The sequence below is a fragment of the Aulostomus chinensis genome, chromosome 13 (genome assembly GCF_037954235.1).
Source record: "Aulostomus chinensis isolate RoL2024-O1b breed Wild chromosome 13, RoL_Achi_v1.0, whole genome shotgun sequence".
NCBI lineage: Eukaryota > Metazoa > Chordata > Actinopteri > Syngnathiformes > Aulostomidae > Aulostomus > Aulostomus chinensis.
Genome location: NC_141332.1, coordinates 3,656,112 through 3,674,915, shown reverse-complemented (window position 1 = coordinate 3,674,915; position 18,804 = coordinate 3,656,112). Strand labels below are relative to the sequence as shown.

The window sequence follows — 18,804 nt, the reverse complement described above, 5'->3', positions numbered from 1 at the left end:
GCACAGACGAGCTAGCACAGCTATCCTAGATGGACAGACCTCTAGAAGTTGTATTCAAGGGAGAAAACCATGTGGGTGCAATCAGAAGTGCCTGTTGTACTCATGCTAACTGTGACTTAAGGTGGATAGAGGCTGTGTGATTTTGACCCCTGCCCCTCTACTGTCTGCCCTAGTGTTTAGACTCGTCAGTGGGGAAGAGGAAAAGAAGCTTGGCTGTTAGCTCTTCTCAGGACCCATCTTTCTCAGGATTAAACCAGGTGTGACCTTTACCGCAACACCAGCTGCCTCACAACCGCAATTGTCGCTTTGCAATCATACCTAACTACACAGGCTTAAAGTGAGACCACCAGCACCCACCTCGCACTCATGATACCCAACCACCCTGTGTGCACGTCATTACAGTGGGAGAGTAACGTCGACTTCCATTCAGCATTATTGAGAGAACATTTGGTTTTGTTTTTTGTTTTGTTTTGTTACAAGTGATCCCAGTCCCTCCAAATGATGGCTTCTGACCTACCTTAAAGGTAGTGCCTGTCTCTGTCCTATGATGTTTGGCCTCTGAGTAGCAGAATTAATCGTTCAAGCTGTAGAGACCCATATAAAGCAATAGTCTAACCTGATCTTAATGTTAAGGGTTATTAAACCTGATTATATCCATAAGTTAGCCAGGAGGCTAACAACAATGGCGGTAAGATCGCACCAATAATGGTGTACTGCACTTCTGTGTAGACAGTACAAGATAACACATGGTTTAACCTGTTATTTTGAGCTCTGAAGCAGCTGCTGGAACTGATCTAGTTTTGATTAGCAATAAGATCGTTAATCAGTGATTGAATGTACATATCGCAATCAGTTTTTCCGAGGATGATTGGGTCGCCTATTAACATTTTAATTGGAATTTAGTAGGGGTTGCTTTTTCTCAGCCATGTCAAATGGAACTAACTCCTCTTAGTAAAATAGCTTGCATCAGCCGTTGACCCATCTCAAACTGCCATGCTTGTATTTTACACCTTTTGCATTAGCTGGCATTAATTAGGACTGGTGAGGTGCATTAGCGGTGCAACCTTGTTTAGCAGCTTCGGAGGGACAGTGAATCCACAGCATTAATGTCCTTATGTGACTGCAAGCATAGTAGCTATAATACATTTAAATATACAGTCACATAGCAACATCTGTAACTGTCTTACAAAAGCAACGTTCCCCTGCCTGTCCATCAGAAATAATGGTCCCTTGTAACCTGGACCAATTATAGACTTGTACTGCTTCCAGCGTGGCTTTTTTTTTTTTTTTTTTTGGAATCATATACTTTGCTCTCCTTCTCCGTTTGCTTGCTGACCATCAGTGATGTAATGCTTTCACCCTTAGCGCAATTGGATGGTAAGTCATTGATCACAATTAAACAGGATTAGACGATCTGAGAATGGAGCAGATTGCCCAAACCTAACTGGAACACTTATATAGTTATGATTGGGGAAACAACTGCTCATACCTCAGGAAAACACTGCAAATTATGGGGGGGGGCTGTCATTTTAAATGCATTAGAATCCAGCAGAGGGTGTCATGGGAGGATGAAGCTCACATTCAATTACCAGGTGGCAGGACAATTCATAATTTATTAAGTGAAAAGACAGCCCAATTAACTAGAATCTATGGAAAACTTTGTCAGTATCAGAAAAATTGGTTTATCCTGCTGTCTTTCAATCACCTTTGCTTTCGAAAATGCTGTTCTATTGAAAGCTTGAGATCAAGTAAAGTAAAAGAAGGCAGTGTAAGTAAAGCCATGCGTATTCTCGTATGAAGCAAACTCACTTGTAGAAAAGGGCAGTGAAAACCTCCTGTAAACATGCAGAGTAAAGGCCTGCCAATACAAAACCATACAGTTGTCTTCCAGAGACAAGACTATACTCGAGGCAATGTGTGCGTGTCAGATGATTCCGGGGATTCAGGTTCAACACTGCCTGTGGCTGCTTCTGCTTCTTCCACCCAAACATGGATTGTTTTTGGTTTTTTTTAAACGTTGCCAATTTTAATGTTAATTAGATTTTGTAGTTCAATTATTAAAATTTTTATTTCACATTGACTGGTGTGGTGCATGAGTTGGTGGTATTGTGCAAATGACCATTTCACTAATTTGTATTTACAGTGGCAGCAGTGTAATTAAGTTTTTTTTCCCCCTGTGAAATCTGAACTCTATTTTAGGGTTGTAACTGGCTGCAGTTAACAGTTTAAAATGCAGACAGCTTTACATGTCTTAGAAGCTGTTGGCATAAAGAATAATAAGCAGTTATCATTGATATAGGATTGAATGTACCAGCTTGCTGTAGTGTGAATGACAAGGAATTTATATTCTCAAGTGGTTGAGTGTAATGTCATGGTATCCACGGTGATTGGGACAGACTTTCCAAGAGGTTTTCTTTCCGTTAGAGTTTAAGGATGTGGACCTGTTTTGGGTCTCTGGTTGTTACTTATGGAAGTGTTCAGGGTTATATGAATCCTCTCTCCTTGAAATTATTTTATGAGCTCTCTGTTTCAATGTGGAATCTCTTGATGTCAAGTTTTCATGTAGGAAAGGACCGCAATTTAGGGCCCTATCGGCAAATAACGAGTTTGACGTGAGAGCCTCTCGTAATTTTTTTCAGATTTGTGATGGTCATCTGTGATTTTAAACGCATCTGAATCCCAAGTGTCCATAACTGGTTAAGTAATTATCACACCACAAACTGTTGCCATATTTTACCGCCAAAGGTAATGTGCCATTAGCCTATCGTGACATCATACATCTCTTAGAGGTCGGCCACAGGGGGTCCTGTTGTACTTTGTGCTGTGTACAATTCACATGTTGCTCACATCCATGAAGTTTCTACTTCCTTTCCACCAGACCAACATAGGAGCTTAACTATCTACCTACACGATCTTTGTGGGACAGAAGCAATCTCAATAATATTGCATCAGAATTTTTTTTTTAAAGGTGTCAATAGGAAGATGTCTCTCTGATCCACATCATGGCAGGGGATTAAGAGGATATTTCAGATTTATTGGGGGTGTATGAGGTAGTCCTCCATAGCACACATCTCTCTTCTTCTGCAGTCTTCCTGCTAAGAGCCGGGAGCAGTAGCAGTTCTGTTGCTGGCAAAAAATGTATTTAATCTACCAAAAGAACTGCCACCAAAAAAATAAAACCTTTATTATTTTACATGTCCTCTGTATATAACATTTTTGGACAGGCCTCTCTTTTGGTGCCTAAAATTTCAATTTCTCTTCTGTGTATTCTTGTGAGATGACCTGGCAATCAACACAAAAAAGATGTCATAAAACAAATTCATTTGCTGTGGAATTGAGAGATTCAATGAGATTATCTGAAATTTGGACCCAGATATGGCCGATCTGACCAAAAAAGCAGTGTTGCTGGCAGTACAGAGTAGAGAAAGGTGTCACTGCCGTTAGTTGGTACTGGTATGTGATCTCGTCACACACATCTCTGTATTCATCTTGTAAGATAGTTAAATGTGGGTTGCAAATGAGCGAACACTGTCAAAATGTCTGCACAGGGGTGTGACATAGTTGTCTGAACAAATGTTTTGAATCTGAGAGGGTCGAACTCAAATATAAAAAAATATGGCTTTTTAAACAAAAATGACTTGACACATTGTTAAATATTGATATCAACTTAATTTTTTTTACCATGTTAACACTTTAACCTATAACTATCTTCTCTCCAGGGGTGTGTTTTGTGGACTTAATGTACTCCTTGAAAACCCTTTTTTTCATAATAATGGCAGCATCCTCAGCTGAAGGAACTTGAATTAAAACCTGTTGAGTCTCGTGTTGTAACAGGTTCACTTGCTACTGACTCCAGAATCCATTTGTGTTCTGAATAAGACCAAGAAATTTGTGTGGCTGTTGTTGAGGTCATTTTAGCTTTGATGCGGCCCTCTTGTTGGTGAGATGTCACAGTTGTGCTTGAAAACTCAGCATATTAAGGCTAGTGGTTGTGTTTCAACTTCCAAGTCATTGTGTATTACAGATGATGTCTTTCTGTACCAGCTCTGAAACATGAGGACCCACATACCACACCTTTTCAGATTTGTTCAAGTTTTGGCTGTTATTGACTTTATTGCCCCTTGACAGCTGAAGAAGAAGTTGAGGAGTGCAAACGCCTCTAGAAAAGCAAGTCAAATTCTAACTGGAAATCTCACGGAGCAGCATCGTGTTGAGAGCTGAACTAAACAACTATAGGCAACTATACAATGTGACAGCACAGAGCCATCTATTCGTCTCTTAATATTAAACTGGTTTTAACCATCTGTGGTAGTATCTGGACTAGGATTGAAACGATGTAATGTTTCCACAATAGGCCTAAGAAAATATGGATTAAAAATAGAATCTCCGATTGTTTTCACCAAAAAAAAATCAATTTACCATTTTCCCCCCAATTTTTTTCCCCCGTGGGTAAATGATTCCACGACAGTAAGCTGTTTTTAGTGGGAGTTTGTTGGTTGTAGCGGTCTTGTTCCCCTCACAAAGAGTGGCATTTCTCCCACTCGGCTGGATGCCTCTGTTTTAGAAGCTGAAATAAGTTCATTGTGCTGCTGCCTTTTGCTGCAATGGGCTTCAGACAAACTTTGCAGTCACTTGTTCAACGTCTGTCCCTGCAAACCCAAACCACTGATGTCACTACTCCTTTCTTAGGAACAGACTTCTCGCTCTCGTTAGCCATGTTGCTGCTATGCGTACGCAAGAAACAAGGGGGAGGGGTGAGGGGAAAGCTGTGGAAGCTCCTGGGGGACAAAAGTTGCGGCATAGCAAGAGGAGTAAAAACTCAAATTTTTATTTTTTTTAATATTCCGCAACAAAAAACTTGAATTAATCGATAAATGGCCCAGGCCTATTTCACAATATACGATGTAACAAGGGATGGGTGACGTGGCCTAACTGTGCGATCTTCTTAGGCCATTGCCCTGCCCACTCGTCTCACAGCCGGCTTACACCAATGTGACTTCTTTTTATGAAAATGAGGTTGCTGCATGTTTTCTACCCTACACAAACTGTGAAAAAGTTACTGAACAGCGACTCAACATATTTCTCTGAGTTGCTGATTGGGGAAGGTAAAATCTATCAATATATTTCCATGATTACCAAATGTACCACTCAACTTGAGGGTGGCCCTGAACAATAGCTTCTCTACGCTGACGTTGCCTCGCCTGCGTTTTGTTTTATGTTGTAAAGTTGGATTACCGTCCTTGCCAGCCGGCGGTGTGCTCCACCCCCTCCAGAGCCCAAACAGTTTGGGTTTCAGCTCATGTTGAGAGGGAGGAGGAAGACACAATGCCTTTCTGTTGTCAAAGATATCAGTAATGTAATACTCACTCAGTTGTCTGGAACAGACTAAAATAGTGAGCTAGACATTCACACACGCATGGCTGTACCTTTTAAAGAAACATGACTGATGAGTTTAAACACATGAAGTCTGCTTCGCGATGGTGCTGTTGACATTTGTAACACATGTAAATGTGTTTCCTGGGTACACCTCTAAATTTTTAATCTGACAGTTTGTTTGTTTGTTTTTGTGAATTGTGTCGACCAACAGACCCAGTAATTTGCAACCCTTGTGAAATATTGAAGGAACTACCATCTTGTTTGGATGAGATGTCTGGTGTGTTTGAGTCCAAAAAGCATCAATCAGCTTATGTTCAAGCTAGGTTGACTTTTAACAAGAAGGTGCACGATATTATCCTGTTGTTAACGCTGACTTTCATGGATGTGGTGTTGTAAAATAAATAGATGTTATATCGACATTGGTTGTAGTAAGAGGGGTTATATTTTGCCATAATGAAACAGCCCTACATTAATATATATTGTTTGTCTGAATGTCAGTATACCCTACCATGTGTTTGGTTTGCCATCTGCAGTCGTGAAATGAATGTAACCAGCTAGAGAATCTTGCCTGCATGTGCAAAACACTCCTCCTCCTAAACATTGGTTTTAAATGTGAGATTTAACACTTTTTTTTTAAGTTTCAGGTTGTTTTACTCCAAAAAAACAAGTTCTCTTTTTTTTATGCCCTAAAGAGCCACCGTAACTTTTACTATTACTAATATTGATAATGGTGGTGTAACTTCCCACACTGTAGGACACCTAGTCTGGACAAGATAAGTTTTCAGGTGTTCAAAGAGAGTACGCCTCTTGATATTGTATTCTTTGATTTTACACGATTAAAAGTGTTAGATTGTGCACTAAAACAGAGCAGTTCAACATGTTTTAACTGTAACTGTGTAACTTTAACTGTACACATCTGGAAGTTGCTCACTTCTTTAGAAGTAATGGAGTACTATTGCTGCACGGACACTTTTTCAAGGGGTTGCTTTTTTAGATACATTGTTACGACATTTTCCTTTTCCTTTCGCTTGTACGCGTTTATGTCATGAAGATTTGCTCAATACATATTTGCACTTTTGATGTTCTAATTAGATGTTGGATCATAATTGTTTTCTGGGGTATTAAAAAAAAAATCAATGTCAATGTGTTGTCTCCCTCTTTCAGTTGTTCCTTATTGACTTCGGCTTGGCGAAGAAGTACCGAGACAACCGAACACGACAGCACATCCCTTACAGAGAAGACAAGAACCTGACTGGCACAGCACGCTATGCCTCCATCAATGCACACCTGGGCATTGAACAAAGGTGCGTTCACACACAAAACACAGCTTTATTTTTTAACTTTCAAAGAAAACAATTTTCCTTTTTCTTGAGGAGGAATGTTTGTAGAAATGAAGCCAGTGTGTAGAATGTGTTTCTGTCTTGGCATTGAAAACATAGGACCTGGTTTCCCTGTGAGGCAGGATAACCCAAGTAAAGGGACTGCAGTGGCTGCCTAATTGAGAATGATGATGTAGCTTTGAGGGAAGCCACAGGCTTTCATCTATCACCAGAACCACCAGCTTCTCACTTGACTTTCAGTTGTGTCACAGATGATACGTGAAGTACTGCTTCGATCATACGTGTATTTTGGTTCAGCTGCGTTCACTTTTCAGTCAAACTCAACTTTTATTTCCAGTCGCCGTGATGACATGGAGTCGCTAGGCTACGTGCTGATGTACTTCAACAGAACCAGTCTACCTTGGCAAGGACTAAAGGTACAGAAATACAACTATGAGTACCCCTTAGCCACACTTGTTCAACCATATTTCAAATGTCTTTTTGTATGCTGTTTTTTATTAACAGCTGCCAGCTAGCTGTGGTTATCAGTTCATGTCAGATGCATAATTACTGTTGAGTAATTTCTTGAAGCGACCCCTAGTATTGAACTAAAGGCCCGAGAGTTATGACTGTTAAAGTACCAGAGTTGTGCGGTACTTTTCTGTAGTAGTTGAGTTAATCATATATGTGTGTGTTTTTCAGGCTGCCACAAAGAAGCAGAAGTATGAGAAAATCTCAGAGAAGAAGATGTCCACCCCTGTTGAGGTCCTTTGTAAGGTAAGGGTGTGTTCAACATTGGCAGTGCTTGAAGTGAGCCCACACCAATTGTAGACAACTGACTGCATGCGTGTTTGTTACCAGGGGTTCCCGGCAGAGTTTGCCATGTATCTGAACTATTGCCGTGGCTTGCGCTTTGAGGAGGCTCCAGACTACATGTACCTGCGCCAACTGTTCCGCATCCTCTTCAGGTACACACACATAAAAAGGGTTTAATTTTTTTCTTGTGTTAATGTTTAAATCTTGGTCTTATGCCTGCACTAATTGAGAATTTAAACATTGTGAAGTCATGTTAATGCTGACATTAGCTGTGTATGGAAAAATGCAGCCCTCTCTTTCTTTGAAGAAGGGAGTAGGAGTGCCAGTGCAGTGGGTTGAGGACTGGAAAACATGCAGTCAATTACCCATTGAGACAAAAAAAAAAGAATTCCTTGCCATAACGCAACAATGCTGTCGTTGGATGAGGTTCTGAAACGTACAATCTGCAGGCAAAATCAACAAGATAGCACATCACATTTCACACTCCAAATCGATAGGGACTGCATAGCATATAACCAGAAAGTTGTGGTGCTCGTCCCCATGGTAAGAAACAAGGACATGCTGAGGGGGAAACCCTCAATTTACCGATCTGTTGATTTTCCAACACTCCTCTATGGTCAAAAGCTTTGGTCAGTTACTGCAAGAATGAGATCTCTGCAGCCACAATGAGTTTCTTCAGTAAGTCCTTGCTCTCTCACGTTTGGACATAATTGACAATATCAGTTTGTTTATTGCCCCCAGTTTCCCAGTTGGGGCACCGTGAAGCATGCTTTCATGAGTATAGGCCCAGACATCTGGAACACGCTATCATCATGTGATGAGCTCCAAGGAACATGGTAGAGCAGAACTGGCAGATACTTAATGCCTTGTGTTGTTTCGAGAAGCACAAACTGGTATGATGAAATTAGCTGGACTGATGATGGGTTTTTGAGAATAACATTTTAGCCTTAACCGTCTTAAAGTAACTGTGGACCATTATCCCCTTCAGGAATTGTGCATATTTATTATATTTTGATCCCTGCACACATAAGACTAGTGTGACCTGGGGAACCCCAGCACTCTAATAATTTTTGAAGCCATTCTTGATCGTATCCTGTGCATATCAGTCCATAATTTAAATGAAAATTCCACATCAAAACAGAGTTGATGTGATGTGCGCGTCTCATCTCAATGATTTGAATGATGAATGGAGCTACCAGCTTTACTCCATGCAGCTTCCCGTGCCTGCTCCTCCCCTAGCTGTCAGCTGCGCAGTGTGCTGTGGAGACGAGCTAGTGACCTACATTTACAAAGATACTGATGCATTTCTTCCAGAACTACTTTGTGGCTGAATTCTCAGTACAGCAGTTTTTGTGAGGCAGGAGATGTTGTTGCTTTCTCCCATCATTTATATGTTGCATCAGAAAAGGAGGCGTAAATCTGGGTTACTTCTTCTCTGACTTTGGTCCAGCTCCTCTTTTTTCACTTTTTTTTTAATTGCTTTTTCATTTTACACTGTGCCTCCCTAATCTGTTGCTAACTACCACTGTTTTGTAATATTGAATGTGCTTCTATGTTGCAGGACTCTGAACCACCAATATGACTACACATTTGACTGGACCATGCTGAAACAGAAAGCAGCCCAGCAAGGGGCCTCCTCCGGGGGCCAGGGCCAACAGGCACAAACCCCCACAGGCAAGCAAACTGACAAACCCAAGCCTAACATGAAAGGTTAGTAGCAAACAGCCAAGCGACGTTTTTTACAGACACCAATTGCTCATTTTCACTCAGTATTGTTTCTAGGACTATAAGCTATTGTTATATTTCCTAACCCACACCCCAGTGTCCCTTTTTATAAAAGATTAAAAACACCAAATTGGAAGTGAAAGTCCAAAAAAAAAAAATTCTTGTTGGAATGATGAAGCCAAACCCCAGTTTGAGGAGGCACCTTTAAATGGAGCAGAACATCCCAAATTGATACAATTGGTCTGTCTTGCAGAAGCAAAGACGTCCTTGGGGAATTTGACTACTAACTTTGCTGCCATGCTATTCTTTTCCTTTGTTGGGGCGAGACAATAGGCTCTCTAATGAAATGTGTTAATGTTGACCAACTCACTCTGATGACATTCCTCTGACTTCTCTGCAGTCTGTCTTCATCAACCTTCCCTCTTCAAACTAGATCATATTGATAAAAAAAAATCTTTATTTCTCCCTAATGTTCCTTTTGTGTAACTTTCTTGATGTTGAAATTCCACACCTGTGTCAAGAATGGCGAATGGTTGTGGCTCATTAAGAATTTCAAAGAGGAGTACTGGTCGCACCACTCCAAAAGAAAGGGAGCGCATGCGATGTCAAGTTGCCAGGATCATTTCCCTGAGTGGCAAAAGTAGTCTGGTCTGCCGGGTGCAACATGAACACCCACTTATATTACACATTCATGCCAAAAGTGCACAGGAGCCTAACAGAGAGCGTGTTAAAGATTTATACTGCACAACAGTTTTTAAGAAGTCGTTACCTGCTCTGTCGCTCCTCGATTTTCTCTTTAATCAGTTCTCCCTTTAGAAACAGTGAGAGTGGCGTCCCTGGCTCTACTGTACATGCTTGCTAGCGTGGAGCTAATAGCACGCGCTGATTGACACATTCCAACTTGGAGGCGGACGCCACGCAACATACTGATTGCTGATTGAAACCTCCGTCGCTACACATCTGTCGTGAATGAACTGGGCCACATGTATCTGAACTATTGCTACTCGCCACAGGTTTCTCACTTTGCCCATCATGTTGTTTAGTGAAAAAGGCGCCATGTTGACCTGATTTATTCATGACACTATTGTAACACAGTGCATTATGAACTGATGGCACCGGCTAGCGTTGATTCACCATGTACTCCAGGCAGGCAGCCATTTTATGTCCCACATCTCTGGCAATACTAAGCAGAATGTAAATTGAATAGATTTTTCATGGTTACGGTACCATGTTTTCCATCCCTAACAGCCCAAAACAGGTTACGACCACATCCAAACAAATTGTAGGAGAGTTTGAAATCGTCTGATCAGAAGGGGTGTCAGCCACAGGCCGTCTCCAGGCCCACAGTTGGGTTGTGTTTGAGGAGCTGTGCGCTGCACTCTCTCTCTGGCATATTCCAGTACAGAGTGGACCCACTTGCTCTGTAACTTGCTCTCATCCAGCTGCACTAAAACTCTTTTCATCCTGCAGGACACATAACAGCTTCTACACTGGAGAGGTGTGGTTGCTCTATCAACAAGACTTTGTAAAGCGCCGGCCACAGCCGTCAACGAGGAGCTTCATGGTGTAGTCATGGACACCTTGTAAACTCTTAACTCCAGGAGTGTCGACAGAGTTCAAGCTCACGTTATTTATTTTCCTTTGCTGAAAGACATTTCTGACGTTTATTTTTCCTTCAGTCACATTATAGATTAAAAGAAAAATTGATGATTATAAATTGTTATTAGCAGTTATCAGGCTTGCACTTTTCTTATAAGCCTGTTCATTATGAATGTCAAAACTATTTTTTTGTTCACTGGCCAGTTTTACATTCAGAACCTCGCCGATACGTTCAAATGATGGGAGACACACACAGGCTGTTTACATACGTTTTCTTTGTTGGCTGGTTAAGAATACAAAGTTTGGCAGGTCGAAATTTTCATCCATTTGGCTGATTAGCTAAAAAGTTAGCTCTGCCACAGTGTGTTCAGCTGGAAAGCAGAAAGGTGGATAATGCCGCCTGAAGGCTTGTGTTGGAGCTGTTGTGTAATCACCTTCACAGTTGCGTTCAGGAAGAATTCACAAACAGTTTCCATTGTGGGTTTCCAACAAAACATTCAAAGTTGGCCGCGGCTCAACGTCTGGGTCACTCATCAACCTCACCCTCTACTTTAGTGCTCACCAACCCCAGCTGTACTCACGTGTTCAATTGAGCTTGGTATTTATAAAGCTACGTTTTCTCAAGAAAAGATGGCAGTCATATGCAGGAGTGCCTGTCGGGGAGCCACTGTTCATTCTTTCTCCTGGACCTGCCACCCTCTGCCCAAGTATTGATACCCAGAACACCAAGAAATGTAACAGAAAGGAAGAGGGATTTTTTTTTCATTTTTATGCAGTTTTTTCTTTTTCGAGTTTATTCAAGTTGAATATATGCAGTATTTTCTGTCAAACTGCAGCTTTTTTCTGAACCTCTGTGTTCATTCATGTTTAACTGCAGTTCTGGGAGCTCACCCCCCCCCCCCCCCCCCCTTGTCCTGGACAGAGAGGGCCCGTCTGTCTTCCGTCCATCACACCCATCCCAGATCCAGCACTTTGCACTTACAATGAAGCTGTGCTGACATAATTTCCTGCAATCTCTTCTTTTTTCCTTGCATCCGGTTGACTGATTCCCTGTAGAGACCAGACGATGTTTACTTTGCCCTCTCTTTGCAATCAGCGCCTGGTCTCAGCTGCATTCCTTTATTTCTATCTCTGTTGGGCTGAATGCTCGTGGTTGGTCACATCACTCGGATTGCAAGGAGCAATGGCAACCTGACCCATGAAATGAACCTGCACAGCAAGCCCCTGGTTTGTAGTCATTTCAGCTGTGCGTCTGACGCAAACACTTTGACATTGGCTAAGTCTTAGAAGTGGGAAAACTATCAAATAATGTTTTTCCTTCCTGTCTGTGGCAGCCCACGTGAATGCCAGGGACCCAGTCCTGGTTGTAAGGAGGGTCCATGCCGGGTCAAAGGGCTGCTTTGAGGCTTAACATGCTTTTTCAATCTACTTTATTGGGTTCTATTGAAAAACCCTTTTTTGGAGATGATCTGCAAAAATATAAACACTACTTTTCTGAGAGAGACATGTGACAGCAGTCTGTCAGCCAGTTCTTCTTCTTTTTTTGATGCTTGGAATGTTGCAGCTGCAGCAGGTGTGGCGTGGACGCCCCCTCAGTCTCAGCGCTGCTATCCTGCTTCAGGCGTGGCTGCTGACGGCTCTCTGTCAGGAGCAGGTTCCAGTACAGCGGTGGTGCTGGCCTGGGCTTCAGTCAGCAGATGGACAGTCCTTTGGCTAACTTTTAGTTAAAAGGAAAAGGTTTGAACTTTCAGTCCAGTTAAATTGGGCCCTGGTTGTCCTACACATGATGTTTCCTCACTCATCCGTCAGATGTGTCTGAGGCAGAGATGCAAGAAGCCAAGCAGGGATGAAAGATCAGAGGAGGTCTTTCTCTGTAAAAAGTAGAAACATTGGAACATTCCAGGTTGACAGGGTTACCAACTAAGTTGCACTGCATTCTTATGTCACCATCTGTTATGAGAACTAGTTGAGCCTGCTTTTTTTTTGTGTTTTTTCCCCCAAAAAAGTAACAATACACGCTGCTGTATGCATCACCATGGAATGTGATGTCACCGGAGTGTCTTGACCGCCCTCATAGGTTTTGGGGGACGACAGGTGTAAGAGGAGGAAAAGGCCCCTGAACTGAGTGAGAAATTCAGTCACAGATGAGATCTTTTCCCATTTCCCAAGTTTGGTTTATTGGTCTTTTTTTTAATTTAAAAAAGAATTCAGGCAAAGATGAACTGAAACAAAATCCCCTCATGGAACCATGAGCAGGCTGTGCTGGAATGGAATCAACGGACAGCATGTGAAGGGTCCAGTGATGGAGCGGAATCGAAGCCCTCAGAAGAGCCATAAGAACAACTGGTAGTAAACGATATAGAGAGCCATCAGATCTGCTCTTTCATCGGAGATTTGATGAAATGGTAGATTATCGTATTCTGAAAGTTATGTTTAACCCTTGTTTAAAAAAAAAGAAATACCAATCAATATCCCGAGATGATTTGGAAAGAAGAGAAACCCGTTATAAAAGGAAGTGGGCGTTTAATCTTTTTTATCTGTTTTGGTTTAAAAGTTTTAAGACTAGATTGATGGAATGTTGCATTTCCATGAGAGGAATCAGAATTTTTAGCTTCTTGCTTCAGATTGATCCATAAACTAAGGCAAACATGAGATTTACCAGTATGTTAATGTACTAGAATTCAGTGGCAGAGTACCATACTGATTGTTCCAGATTTTTTCAAACCACAGAACAAATGTGCCTCTTGTGTTTTCTCCATTTTTGATGTCATGCTCTTTGTAAACTGGTTTCTGGCTTTAAAGGGGCGGAGTCGCTCTGTTTTTTTCTGGCTGCTTTGTTGCATTCAGGATTTGGGAACTTTTGTGTTGATATGATAGGGTTTTTTTGGTCTTTGGTCAGTAAATGAAATGAAGTATTTAAATAAAATTTAAAAAATTACAACGCTAGACTCTAGATAACCTTGGACAAAGCTTTCACTTCTGTGTCAGCACAGTTTCATCTACCCTACAGTGGACAACTCTTCACTGCTAGCTCAGTCTCCAGTGCTGCTGCGCAAGCTAACCTGGTTTCACTGACATACAGGAACAAAGGAGGTGTGGTTTGTTACCCAGAAGGCTTTGTGCCAAGTTACAAGGAACAAACCGCCATATGGTTACATGTAGCGCTCTTTCCAACTGATCGTTGGATGCTAATTCAGTTGACATAGCAAACAGAGCGGATGCTGGTGGTCAAATGATCCCGTTGACCTGCTGCCAGCCGGTTCATGTTGTAGTGGGACTTGTTTCCTTCACATTTTCATGTCACGTTATAGGACGGCATTTTCCATGGCCTCTTTGAACTTAATTCCAGTTTGATTTTAAAGAGAGCAATGAAAGAAACTGATTTCAATCTCATTTTCTTTGCTCAAAGAAATTAAAACAAACACGTAGGCGCCAGATGATTTGTGTCAGTTAAGAACTTGCTTGTCCCAGGTCAGTTCTCTGCCAACCAGGCTGCTGGGTCAAGAGTAGATTTCAGATCCAGCAACGATGGCTTCATGATTACTGGGTTCCTGGAGCGTGTTCAAGTTGGGAAAACGCTTAATTTTGTACTGTTTTTAAGGTTTTTTTTAATATGCTTGAAATTGAACAAACTTTTATTCTTGATTTGCCACAAGTCACTCATGCACACCAGTAACATCTGAATATTTTAAGCTGCAATGATTCTGGGATATTTGTTTCTGTTGAGTGTTCTTGGGCCGTGTGACGTGGTTGGTGAACGCCAGCTGGGAATCCAGTGACGGCGCTTGCATTGCTGGAACGTTATGGGGGGAACTTGATCTTATTTGGTACGATTTGTTTTCAAAAATTCCCTTCAAGCTCCCTTCATAATACAAGCAGAGAGCCTTTATTATGTCCAGCACTTCTGTTGCTGACTTGAGTCGCGGAGCTAAAACCCCTCCCGGCTGTATGTTAGCGCGACTTACTCACCCCTCTCCTGCTTTGGTTGTTTCCTCCAACATGTCTCTGTTGGCAAAGTCCTGTGAACTGGACCGTCACAAGCATCCCGCATCTCAAAAATACTCCCTCCTCTTAACTTGAGTCTGCAACCTTTGGCCACATAGGCCGAATTAATTCATCGTAAATGTTTTGGTCAGTTCCAGATAGATTTATCTCAGATTATAACAGGATTTTGATTGGTGTCACACGTCAGCTGGTCCCTGCTGCCATCCGTTTGAAAATGGATTCTTAAAATAGCTTTGTCTCTGTCAGGATCCAACGAATTCCTGTGATTCCTTGAGCTGGTAGAAAGTTGCTGGTTCTGTCCCTGCTGGATTCTTGGCATCAGAGTTTTGCTTGTTTTCAAGATGAGAACACGGTGCTCTTTGTCATCTGCTCACCCTTCATCCGTATGCTGCCCTCTTCCCTGCACGCGTTCACTCCATCACACCTTGTGTATGAAAGGGAGAGACCTGGACCGCCTCTGATCCCCGAGGTCTGCTATGGAGGGTTGTGGAGTTTGAAGATAGGATCTCCGTCGACTAAAAGTGATCCGTTAACACACAGTCATGTCATTATAGTCTCGTTTACTGGGGGCAGCATTGCCTGATCCAGAACCCGTTTCCAAAGGGAGGGAGGGTCCAGACAAACCTGAGACGTGTTCTTGTGCATGTCTGGTGTGCTGGGGAGACCAGTCCATTCTTAAGGGTGCTGTTCCTCTTTCCTGGTGGTCTCTCCACTCCTGAGCCCCGATTTCTGATTTTGGAGTGTGTGTGTGTGTGTGTGTGTGTAACCCTGGTGTTAACGCTGCCACATGTGTTTGTCCGCAGGTTTCTGAGGGGTCTCTACCAGAGCAGAGCTGCAGAAGCGTTGGTGACCAGGACCATGTCTTTCTTCCTGGACAAGCGACAAACAGAAAGTCTGTGTCTCTCCTTCCATAATAACTATCTATGTAATGGAAATATATAGATCTGCACACGCATTTGTCTGCTGTCTTATCTATATATTCTTATGTGTATATAATAAAACTCTCCACTCCGAAAGAAAAGAAGAATGACAAAGCAGGTTTTTGGATGTGGAGGCTGTAGCCCCCCGCCCCCCACCCTGACACACACCCCTCGTCCATCCCCGTCTCTGTCCTCCTCCTCAGTGTTGACTTTTTGTAAGGTTTCTCTGGAAACTGAAGTTAAGAAGCTAGTCAGCTGACCCTCTGATTCTCCCTCCCAGTGGAAACGTCTCCGAGCATCTCTTCCTCTCTTCACTACGTAATGATTTCACTCCCTCCTTTTACCAAGCAAATGTTCAAACATGTAAACCTGAAACCCTTCTCCCTTTTTGTTTCTGAAGAGTTGAATGATGCAACCCTGGATGTTATTTACTAAAATCAAATGTTGGATTTTTTTTCTCTTCTTTTTGTTTTCCTATGGTGATTAGGAGTTTGCCTGTTGACAATATAAGCAGCTGATGGCAACAGTCAATGGTAGAATGATACTCTGGCTCTCTCCTCTCTCTTTAGAGCTCTCAATTATTATTAAATCTGTTGTAAAACCTATGGTCTTCTCCAAAAATACCAATAAAAACATTACATAAGTCAGATGTGTGTGGACTCGTCCTTATCAAGCACCTGCGCTGTCACAACTGAAGACGTAGAACTTCTTGTTCTCTGCTGCTTATATCTGAAGAACAGACAGCGGAAGGACCCGCCCGCCCGCCGCGACCTCACCTACCAGCTGCTCGTGCTATCAGTCTTCATTCACTTCCACCAAAAACTAATAAAACGCACCAGTGAGCCTCAACTGCTTCACTGGCTGACGTGAACACTCAGTTTTTCAATCTCTGCTCAGTCCCATGTTCTGTATCCCAGAACATGAAATCTCTAAATGTGGGTTAATCCATCCAGAACAAAATTGCCTACCAAATGCCCTTGTTCCTTCGCTCGCAGAACGCTGCTCCATCAGCTGCTCCATCAGCTGCTCTAGAAAATAGCTGAGCCTTTTTAATGAAGCTGTTGGAAGATTTCTGTTCACTGGAGGAACCAGAGACATCAGTGGGAGGCGTGCGAACAAGTTGGATCGTTCCTGCTAGACTGGCGTGTCCTGATGTGACCTTCTCCAGTGTGACGGGTCCAGGTGAAGTCCTGGTTTCGCCGGACCCCCTGCGGCTGCTCCTGCATCGCACGGTGGCGACGCCAGGACCTCCTCTGCCGAGGGAGGAACATTTGAGCTGTGTTGCCTCACTTTGTGCTGTATCATGGGGTGACATACAAATACAAACCAAGAAAAGTAAAGTGTCATTTTCGAGTTCATCAGTGATTCATCACTCAGAGCAGACGAGGGCCAGCTCATCAATGAAACATCAAGCGTGTGGATGCGTGCGGTGAGTCAGATGCGTTTGTACTTCTGATGTTGTCAGTACTACAGCGTCAGCTCTGCCCTCCTTCATCCACTATACAAATACCTACGGTGCCTCACAAAGGCCAGCGTCAGAAGACACACTGGCAGAGGTGTGTTTCCCAACCCACGTCTCTGCTCAGTGTTCACCACATCCTTTCTGAGGCAGTGTCTGTTGAGCTGAGGGCTATCATCATTACCTGTGCCCATCCCAGGTGTGTCAGTAGAGGTGCATTCAGCAGAGCACACACCTCCACCGGGGGCCCCTCAGACCTCTACATTATTCAAGAGGACATAAACCGGTCCATCAGACCTGCAGCTGATGCGCCAGCTAACGAACGAGGGCTCCGTGGTGGAGGTGGACTGAGCTGACATCAGGGTGAAAGGAGATCCCTGTCGCTCAGCTGAAGGAACAGGTGACAGCCCCCGCTCCCCGTCACTATCGGAGCAGTAGAACTGGAGCCTACATGTCATAGACGGGACAGGTTCACCCCAAATTAAAGATTGAAGGTGAAGTTATTGAAATCCACAAAACACTGCAGGAGTTTCACAGTGAACGTGTTTAGCCTGACTAAAAACAGCGTCACGGCTGAGATCACTTGGATTATTTTGGAGCAGCAACATGGAGGCTCGTTATGGTTTTACTAGGATTTGACTTTTTTGAGAAATGGTCACTTCGGTTGTTGGGAAGATGACTGCAGCAGGTTTTCCTGACTGAAGCCTGCTGCTCTCACTGATCTATTCGTTGCCTCTGTCGCTTATCGTGGTTGCAGGGAGCAAAGCTGGACTATGATGTCACAGAACATCCAAATACAAACCATCGATGTTTCTAATTAATATAAGCCCCTCATTAATCTACCAGCAGAGAGACATGCATTTGAGAGCCTGGTAGAAAAAGAAAAGAGCTACTCATCCACACGAGCTCAGACTCACAGCACCAGCGACGCACACAGCAGAGCTGATGAGGGTCGTACAGATTATGCAGCATATGGGAAGAAGCTCTTAGGTAGTAATAAATCACAAGTGATGGCAGAACTCTCGTGTTGGGATCACATAAGATTGCACCACCACCATCGTCGTCAAGGCTGGACCGCCTTCACCAGGGAGTTTTTACATTTCTTATCCAAACGACTCCAATAATCTAGGAGGTTTGGAGCTGCCAGAGGCTGGAGGTGTTGCCTGGACTCACTAATGGGTGTCGACTGATGTGATCTGCCACTAACTCACAAACTGGCTCAACTGGATACACTGGTGTTAGGTAAAGCATGTGGAAGGGAGGGGACAACACAACCAGCCCCCAGTGTGTGTGTGTGTGTGTGTGTGTGTGTGTGTGTGTGTGTGTGTGTGTGTGTGTTGTTTCTCTAGTTTCTCTCCAAAAGCTCAGAGATAAGAACATTCATTCTGCATGAACACTAAAGACACCGGTTTGACTTTAAAGGCCTTTCATTTAGAACCCGTCTGGAATCAGAACGGTTGAGGTCTCGTACCTTTGTATTTTGGAACGTGTGTGACCTTAAACCAGCTTTTAACAGCATTTAATTTAACTGAAAACACACAACATAAATCAGTCGGCTAAACAACAGCAGAGATGGAGGTAGCTT

The 18,804-nt window shown here is 42.9% G+C and overlaps 1 protein-coding gene across 3 annotated transcripts in view; it reads left to right on the top strand.

The window, feature by feature from the left end:
• Positions 1 to 16,405, top strand: part of csnk1a1 (casein kinase 1, alpha 1) — a 32,105-nt gene extending 15,700 nt beyond the window's left edge. The window contains exons 5-11 of one of the 3 annotated variants that reach the window (XM_086222782.1): positions 174 to 257; positions 6,541 to 6,680; positions 7,054 to 7,132; positions 7,398 to 7,472; positions 7,557 to 7,663; positions 9,073 to 9,185; positions 15,644 to 16,405. In XM_086222782.1, the coding sequence (XP_086078908.1) occupies positions 174 to 257; positions 6,541 to 6,680; positions 7,054 to 7,132; positions 7,398 to 7,472; positions 7,557 to 7,663; positions 9,073 to 9,185; positions 15,644 to 15,651 (606 nt within the window). In that variant the 3' untranslated portion in view covers positions 15,652 to 16,405. Of the gene's footprint in view, positions 1 to 173; positions 258 to 6,540; positions 6,681 to 7,053; positions 7,133 to 7,397; positions 7,473 to 7,556; positions 7,664 to 9,072; positions 9,222 to 15,643 lie in introns of all 3 variants that reach the window. The other 2 variants (XM_086222781.1, XM_086222783.1) reach the window with 2 other exon arrangements.
• The last annotated feature ends 2,399 nt before the right edge of the window (positions 16,406 to 18,804 follow it).